Here is an 8,950-nt window from a genome sequence, read left to right as displayed (position 1 = left end):
ATACATACCGGTAAGCATGACAACAAGCTTTGTTATAGTAAGCAGCTTGGGACTCTATAGGATTTGGATCTAAACTCAGTGCTGTTTCAAACTGAACAATTGCATCTTTCACCTGAACAATTAACACCATTAAATCAACTGATATCTGTTTTCAAACTGGATAAGATCGAACTGCGGTTATGTTTTCAAGTTCGTATAATCAGAGTAACCGTCAGAGAGAAGCTATAATCAAACAAAATATATCATCAAAAGAACGAACGCACGCACCCGTCCTCTCTTAAAGAGATCGAGGCCAGTGTTGACGCAAGACTCCGCCGTGAGAGCATCCGTCGGAGAAGACAACGGAGACGGAGAGGAAGCGAAAACAAGGAGATGTGAATCCCGATTCCGGCGAGAATTGAAAAGATTCGAGTCCCCTGCTGGTAGAAGCCACAGCCGTCGTTTTTTCACTTTAGAGAACGAACTCGAGACGCGGCGGAGGAGATGGCGGTTGAGCGACGGAGCCGTAGCCACAGCCATTCAATTCTCTTCTCCGCTTCCCCCGAATAAAAACCAAACCTTTTTTCTTTTCTTTTATCTTAGAAACGCTTCCACACTTGTCTGTGACTCTGAGTCCTCCCTCTGTTTTGTCTGAAAATAATATTTATTTTTATATCGTAATAAATTTAATACAAAATAATTTAATATATATTTATTCGTAACTGAAGATTACATTCAGATCATTCTCTCAAGAAAAATAAAAAAACAGAGTACACTTAAAAAGACAGCTGGGCAATGAGATCATGGCCACTTTTATTCAAATCTTTTCTGAGAAGAAGGCCTAGAAGTGATGTCAGCAACCCAAGCACTCACATGTCGACGCTCATCATTGTTGGAGTATCAAGCAAGTACTGAATCACTGGGATATGGTGAAGGTCGACCAAAGTCAAGTGATCACAAGCCAAGTACTTTTGACTCGTCAAAGCCTAGCTTCGTATTTATGAAGCACTTTGCCTAACTTCCTTCACCAACCGCATGGCTAAGATTGCCATGTTCTTGGAGCCAGGCCAGAGATGTTGCTTCCCTTTCTCTGCGTATTCATGAGCTTGCTTTGCTCTTTGATTCTGCATACTAAGAGAGTTGAGGAAATCCAGTTTTGATTGTTTCCGAGTATACTAACCACCTCTAAGAGCTTTCACTCGAAAGATGAACACTTCCACAAACATTTTCTTTTATTGACATATTAAAGTTGTGTGACATTAAAGAGTTTATACTTGTGACATTTGTGTGAGAGTTAAATTACAAACTTGAGAAATATGAACACAAAATAATCACTTCCTTGGTCTTCTTCACTTCCATTTCTTTCCTGTTGAAATTCAAAAAGCTAATATCACACCAAAATAATTTAGTGACGAGAGTCTATAAGAGTGGGATGGAAACTGACCATGGCGCATATATACGGACAAAGCTCCCGATTTCAATATCAACATCCACACACACTTTAGGATTAAAGATGACTCTTGTTTCTGTATCTTTAGCCCCAAGAGCTTGTGTATTCTTAAACAAGAGGGAGTCCTACAAAACCCAATGTGTGTTAGTTAACTCAATGCTTACAATCTGATTGATTGAGATCTTCAAAGGGTCTAAATTAAGAGATCAAAAAGAGAAACCCCAGGAAGGTCGATGACAGAGCATTTGCAGACAACGAGCTTTCCCTCCAAGTGTCTTGACACGATTTTTATATCAACATAGCTCGACGCATCTGAGTTGTGAAATGGGAAATGAGATAAACAAGCAGACGAACTTAAGTATATATTACGAATCAGCATTACCTGCTAGTCCCATTCCGCCCTGCAGTTTCTTCGTGATTTCTATTTCCATCTCCTTTTCTTGTTTCATGATCTGCTGTAGCTTCCCATACAGGCTAGATCCACTGCAGATCAAATGCAACAAAAAAAAAGAAAGGGGATTTTGATGTCAAGTGATTATGTACGATTCTACGTGTGGAGTCGAAAGGTATTGAGAATTTGATTTACCCAGATAGTTTGGGTGAATCGAATGAGTGACCTTCCTTGTTCAAAGAGGAAGCTTTCACTGCTTCATTAAACAGGTCTCCAACAAATTGTTTCCTCTGGTTGGAAATGTCTGGAACCGAGGTTTGATAACTAGGCTATGCAACAGAACAACATTATCTGGATTTAGTTGCAGACTGAAAAAAAAGAGGAACTACACAGTATCACAGGGGAGGAAGGGAACAAGACCTCGTCATCGGTTGATGATCCACTATCCATGGGTCCAGGAAGTTCATCATCAGTACTATCACTATCTTGGATGTTTGTTGAACTTCCCTTATGAGCAAATTTCAAACTTTTTCCTTGGCGCCTGCTGTACTGGAGAAAATAGAAGGCCAATGAATGAAACTGATGGCTGAGCAAGGTAGCAGAGACTAATTGCTAATCCACTGGAAAAGGAAAAAAATTACAGAATTAGAGCTCCGTTTTGTTACTCTATTCTGATGTGGAGGTGGGATTAAAAGCTTGGATACTGCATCCTCAGTGTTATCTGATATTTCATCACAATCGTTGGGGCATTCAGCGATTGGATCCTCCTCCATGGCGGCCTGATCATCAGCAAGCTCAAAGTATTCAGCCATGTCACTAATCTTGGAAGATGTTTCTCCATGAGTATGTGAGTGAAACGAAAATTTTGGCCTGATATCGTCTTTGACAACTGCATAGACATAAGAACCCAACTCACAGAGATATGTCGGAAGTTTATTATGCAGACATGATGTGTTTCTCTGAGTTTTCATTTCTTAGTGGTGTCACCTTTAGTGCCTCTCTTGGCTCTAAAGCCAGATGCATGCGACGATGAGACTGAAGCAATGACATTCAAATGGAGTAGTGATTTGGCTTCTTTACTTATAGCGGACCAAGTTGCCACTGGTTCATCATGTGGCATCTGAAGGCAATAATAAATCTTCGTTACAAAAAAAAAAAAACTAGAGCCATTCAATAACCCAACGAATTAAGATAGTAACCTCATCATCTGGCACACATTCGTGCGCAGATGTGCATGTCAAGGCGTCTCTTGTTGAAGAAGCAAAATAACTCTGCTCAGGGGAATCAGGAACTTGTTCCAGAGAGGAAGATAACTTCCTTGGCTAAAAAGAATTTAAGAGTAAAAACTACCATTACCATTCAATTCCATTATTCCTCGAACGATAAAAAAAAAAAAGGACTCACAGTTGCTTCCAGAGACACATGGCCATCTGTTTCCTCAACGTAATATAGTTCACCACCACAACCACCTGGGAAACAACACAGAAGAGAAGCAAGCTCTCTATCTGAAAACACTTTCCTAAAATGCAAAGATAAGGCAAACCAGACCTATGAGTTTGTCAAGCTTTGTTTGAAGTAGTAATCCTCTTCCCTATAACATTCAAGCCAATCTGTAATCAAACTACAATCTAATTTGTGCAAAAGAATCAGATGTAGAGATTGAGCATTGCCTCTTCGTTGGCCTTCTCACTTGGACACAACAACATATCATCATTTTCTGCCTCTTCCTCTTCCTCTGCAAAGACCAAATTAGCAGCTTGAGAATCAATCACTCTTTTAGACAATGAAAGACAAACACGAACATCAATCACTCAGTCCTCACCAGATATGCTCTGATCAGAATCTGCGTTTCCCTGAAAATTAGCAAAACGGATAATCAAATGAATGTTTTGGGGAGAAGAAATCGAAAAGCTTAATAATTCACAAGGCTGTTTGGACAGTCACTGGTAAGTTGCTTCGCCTCCACATTCGTCTTCGCCGTTCAAATCGATCTCGCCGGTGTTCGCCTATTACCGACCGACGGTGTTATTGGACTGATTTACTAAAACCCTCCCACAATTTTTAATTTGTTTTTGCATCCCGTTTTTATAACTAACTAGAAATCGACACCCCAACTCCTCCAATTAACATTCTGAGCCCTGAGAATGATTTTTTTACTCTCTAAGACACATTTTGTCTTTCATATTACACATTAAGACACTTTACCCATGTGACACACTTTATCTTGTTATAATGTCACGTATACCCTCAATCCTAACCTAACCACACTTATCTTTAACTATACTGAGTTAGCCAAAATATTCACGTGTCTCGTTGGCCAAAAATTTAAAGAGAAAGAAAAATAGAAAGATAAACCCACTTTCGAATGTAGATCTTTTTCTTCCAATTCTCAAGCCCTAATTTCTCTCCATTCTTAGTATCTGCCTCATCCTCTCCGCGTCATCTTCTCCGTCTCGAATTCGCCGCAGTCATAACACTCTCACTCGAACCCCGCCGCGAACCATGAGGAAACTGAAGACCAAGCGTCTCAACACCAAGAGCGGGAGCAGTTACATCCGACTTAGTAGATTCAGCGCCGGTGGTCAATAAGTCTCGTCCATCATCTTGGTGAAGCTGCAGTCGTCCGATATCGGAGTCGCCATTGAAGAAAGCTCGATTGCATCTGCAATAAAAAATTATGCATTTGCATATTTGATCCTTGTATTTATGTAAGTTTTTGAGTTTGCCTCTAAAGTTTCCAAATTTTCAGATTTCTCTTTTAATTAGTCCCAAACTTTATAATTATACATTTCAATCCTGTTTTATGTTCCTCGGGTACAAAAAAAATACAAAATCAATGTTTGTGGATACCAAAAATGTGGATAAAGATTTTATGATTCAAAATATGTGGATTGTGTACAATGAATTGTCTCGAATCTTACATCTTTTATGTCCACACTTTTATCGACTGTCTATGTCTACTTGTTCTTATAGATCTTACATCTTTCCACATATTCACACAAACATGTTCATGTCTTTTTGGTTTGCACCTTTTTCATCAGTGTTCACATTCTTTACATCCACAATTCATAGTCCATATCCACACATTTTATATAAAGATTAAAATATTAAAAAATATCATGAGTGGATATTGAAATATAAAGAAAAAGAATATTATTTAATGTAATAAATAAAACATTTTATCTATTAATCCACAATCTTAATACCTCAAAAGATTAATAAAAAATTCTTAAAAAGACTCATTTAAAATACAAACGATCCTTCACAATAACACACTAACATTTATCCTTTGTGCTAGAGTTTCTAAAATTATTTTTCTTTTACCTTATTCATTCATTTTTGTTCATATTTTTTGTTTATGATTTTTTGTATATGTCCAGATTTTTCTCATCCACACATTTTATGTCCATGCATAATATTATATAATTGCTAAAATAATTAAAATATATATATATAAATGGATCTTAAAAGATAGAGAAAAAGAAATTTCAATTTGTTGTAACATTTATATTTGTTTTGTATATCTTAAAATCTGAGAAAAACAAACCAAAAACAAAAATAGAATGAGTAATAATAAAAAGTAAGCAACCTGTTAAAATAAAAAAAAATTTAACCACGCTTCTTTCCTTTAACTAAACGAGAGGGGTATATGTGTAAAAATACATAAAGAAAAAGATGACATTGTGTGTCTCCAGCGGAAAGTGCCCTATCATGTTAAAAAAGAGAACAATGTGTCTTAAAAGGTAACTCACTCCCTGAGAATTGTTCAACATTTTAATGCGTTGATTTTTTTTTTTACTTTTTAGTTCAATATAAAATAGATTTATACGCACTACTACAAATTTTGCAAAAAAAGTATGACAATAAATGTCAGGTTGAAATATACCATTTTTTCAATATAATCAATTCTTAATTTAAATTTAAAAAAATAACTAAAAAGACATAATAAATGTTTGAGTGTCTGAAAAAATGTATCATGTAATCAAAATAATCACTGTAACATGGTCGATAAGGAAGTTGTGGAAGTCGATGGCTAAAAGCTGCAACTTACAGTATAACCTTTATAAATTAATATTCGATAAATTAATAAAAATTGATTCTAAGTTTGGTTTATTCAAAATATAACATAAATCGATAAAACAATAAGATAATAATTTTTAAAAAAATCTAATATAAATATATGTTCTCGTTAAATTCAAAAATTAACAATATACCTATATATACAGTTTATGTAAGTTCAAACTAAACATTATATTGTTAGTTTTATATTCACAATGAAATTACCTCTATTTTTCTTAACATTCCAATATATTTTGATAATATTTAGTAAAATTATATTAAAAAATCATATATAAGTTATATGAAACATAAAATATAAACCAAGTAATAAATAAAATAATATAAACGTAAAAGTAAAATTTCTAAAATTTTAAATTGTGTATACGGTAAAATCAAATATATTTTTATTTTATAAATAAAAACAGAAAATAGAAAAACTCTTGGAATGAAACATTTTGTAAATAAACATTTCTATAAATTAATAAAATTTTAAAATTCTAACATTATTAATTTATAGAAGTTTTAGCATAGTTATTCTACCTCTACTCATTTAATAAATGTGGTTGTTCAATTTTGATGACAGCACATTACACCTCTGAGAAACTGAGGAAAACTTAGATGTCTTCATATCAATTTATGGATGGGGGTTCTTCGCCTATATGTTAACTTCCATAGCATTAGAGAATTTTACTTATGTAGTTGTTGCGGCTTCTCTTGATATTAGACCATCTCCAATGAGGTATCTATCCATTGGAATTTTAAATATATGAATATTTATATTTAGATGTATGTATATGTTATGGGGTCTACAATTTTTTAGAACTCATAGCCAAAAGTTCTAAAAATTATGTTATATAAGTGTACATGATTATGTGCATCTCTATAGCAATCATTGATGAAAATGGAACAACAAAAAATCTATTTTTCCTCAATTTTTCTTACCTTTTCCTTGTATTTTTCGAGCATTTTTTTCTTTGTATAAATCAAAGAAATCACAGTAAGGCAACATGAAGATTGAATATTGCAGCTGATTGTCTACATATACAAAAAAAAACTATATTAAAAACAATGAAAGGAGGTCAGACAGAACCCATTGATTGGGATATTAATTAATCTAGATAATACCCTTCCATTCTAAAACCTACATATTTTAAGAAATTTTGTTGTTCTAATATAAATGATGTTTTGTGCTTTTAGGTAAACTTTAATTTATTAACCAATCATATTTTATAATATGTTTAATAATTGGTTGAGTAGTTTTAAATTTATAAAATTAATGGTATTCTTAATGTAAAAAGTAAAATTTTAAATATGTGTGTTTAATCTCTAACATCTTATATTTAGGAACATATAGAGTATTAAACTATTATGTCAGTATAATTTTTTATCTTGTATATATTTACTAAAGACAATATTGTCAAATTAATTTATAATTAATGAATTCTAAGATTTCCTACTTCTTTTAAATTTAATTATAAAAATATATTTATTTTTTAGTTATAACCAATATTATAAACTGGGCTTCACTATCTTTAGTATTTGTCATTGGCCTTTTATTAGCCCAATTAATTAAACCCTCCCATATTTTAAAAATTGTTTTACATCCCGTGTTTTTAGAATTATTTAGAAATCAATATCATAACTCTTCAATTTAACATTCTAGCTCAGAAGAACCGTGTAGTTATTTTCTCAAAATTACAGAGTCAAAAGAGTAAACAAAATTTTGACAGCTTTTAAAATTTGTTGACCAAACGGAAATGCAAGTCTTTAAAGTTAATTAAGGGAAAACATTCAAAACCGTAATTCCAAATCGTAATTTGGTAATACTATAAAAATTATTAATTTTCTCAAAAGGTGCAATATACAAAGACAAAAATATGCATAATATAAATGTATGATCTTTTTTGATGGATTCTTGGAAGATTTTTTTGTTTTCACACTAAAAGTAGGGCTGGGCATTCGGGTACCCATTCGAGTTTCGGTTTAGTCCATTCGGGTTTCGGGTTTTTGGGGTCAAAGATTTCAGCCCCATTCGGATATTTCTAAATTTTGGTTCGGGTTCGGTTCGGATCTTTGCGGATTTGGTTCGGGTTCGGGTTCGGATAACCCATTTAAAATGTTTTTAAGTTTTCAAAATTTATTATATACTTTAAATTTTCAAAATCTATAAGAAAGATAATATATTACATATAAATTTTCATAACATATATGTCAAAATACCTTAATTTAACATATAAATTAGTTTTCTTTGAATATTTGGATAAAGAATCAATAGATATTTAACTATTTTGGTGTTTTCGGTATATTTTAGCTATTTAAACATTTACTTTTGACTATTTGCATATATTTTCTGAATATTTTGGAAAACTTAAAGGTATCTTATATATTTTTAATATTTTAATATACATTATATATAAAAATAATGTATATATTTAAGTATATAAATTTATTTCGGATACATTCGGGTACCCAAAATATTTCGGTTCGGATTGGGTTCGGTTTCGGTTCTTTAAATACCGAAATTTTGAACCCGTTCGGATATTTAATCAATTTCGGTTCGAGTTCGGTGCTACTTTTTCGGATCGGGTTCGGTTTGGTTTTTCGGATTCGGATTTTTTACCCAGCCCTAACTAAAAGCTTCATTATCAACGCAAGAACTTATACAGGGGTGAAATATTAATTTATCAGTGTATACTAATAAAAAAATACGTCAAGATATCAATAAATTTATCAGTGTCAAATATATCACAAAATATCTTTATAACAGCAACTGTTGATTAATTAATTTAAAACTTACTTAAACAAAAATATTTTGCATATTTTTTTCCATATTTGTGCATATCTCTTTCATATTTTTGTATATCATTTAAGTAAATACTAAAATGAATTCGTAAAAAACTAAAATAAAACTATTAATTAAAATTCTATTTTATTTTGCTAAAATAAAAACATCTGACTTTTTAATATGTAATATTTTAGTGAAGCATCCTTAAAAAATTTTATTCTAATAGAAAACATGTCCAAGTATTAATAATTTTTATGAAAATTAAAAATATCACAAAATGTTTTTC

The 8,950-nt window shown here is 32.4% G+C and overlaps 1 protein-coding gene across 4 annotated transcripts; it reads right to left on the bottom strand.

Moving 5' to 3' along the window:
• Positions 1 to 1,193: 1,193 nt before the first annotated feature.
• Positions 1,194 to 3,888, bottom strand: LOC108838020 (uncharacterized). Of its 4 annotated transcripts, none has more exons than XM_057001791.1 (14): positions 3,765 to 3,888; positions 3,643 to 3,673; positions 3,491 to 3,555; positions 3,369 to 3,411; positions 3,225 to 3,289; positions 3,020 to 3,142; positions 2,808 to 2,940; positions 2,462 to 2,709; positions 2,241 to 2,369; positions 2,016 to 2,149; positions 1,812 to 1,912; positions 1,650 to 1,741; positions 1,424 to 1,554; positions 1,194 to 1,345 (listed from the first exon to the last, which is right to left on the bottom strand). In XM_057001791.1, exons 1-14 carry the CDS (start codon positions 3,786 to 3,788, stop codon positions 1,279 to 1,281), a joined length of 1,386 nt encoding a protein of 461 aa, XP_056857771.1. In that variant the 5' UTR covers positions 3,789 to 3,888; the 3' UTR covers positions 1,194 to 1,278. The 4 variants fall into 4 exon arrangements, with proteins under 4 accessions (XP_056857771.1, XP_056857773.1, XP_056857770.1 ...); XM_057001793.1 differs by having other exon boundaries at positions 3,745 to 3,870; XM_057001790.1 differs by having other exon boundaries at positions 3,759 to 3,859.
• Positions 3,889 to 8,950: the final 5,062 nt, after the last annotated feature.

The sequence above is a fragment of the Raphanus sativus genome, unplaced genomic scaffold, assembly GCF_000801105.2.
Source record: "Raphanus sativus cultivar WK10039 unplaced genomic scaffold, ASM80110v3 Scaffold4000, whole genome shotgun sequence".
Lineage (NCBI taxonomy): Eukaryota > Viridiplantae > Streptophyta > Magnoliopsida > Brassicales > Brassicaceae > Raphanus > Raphanus sativus.
Note: the sequence above shows the minus strand (reverse complement) of the source record. Positions and strands in the feature narration are given on the sequence as shown.

Excerpts from the sequence above, each read along its gene's own strand:
- LOC108838020 (XM_057001790.1), bottom strand. The coding sequence starts at position 3,788 with ATGTGGAGGCGAAGCAACTTACCAGTGACT. Across the intron at positions 3,290-3,368 it reads AAAGCTTGACAAACTCATAG|GTGGTTGTGGTGGTGAACTA; the intron begins GTCTGGTTTGCC and ends GTTGTTTCCCAG. Across the intron at positions 2,370-2,461 it reads CAAAACGGAGCTCTAATTCT|TACAGCAGGCGCCAAGGAAA; the intron begins GTAATTTTTTTC and ends TATTTTCTCCAG.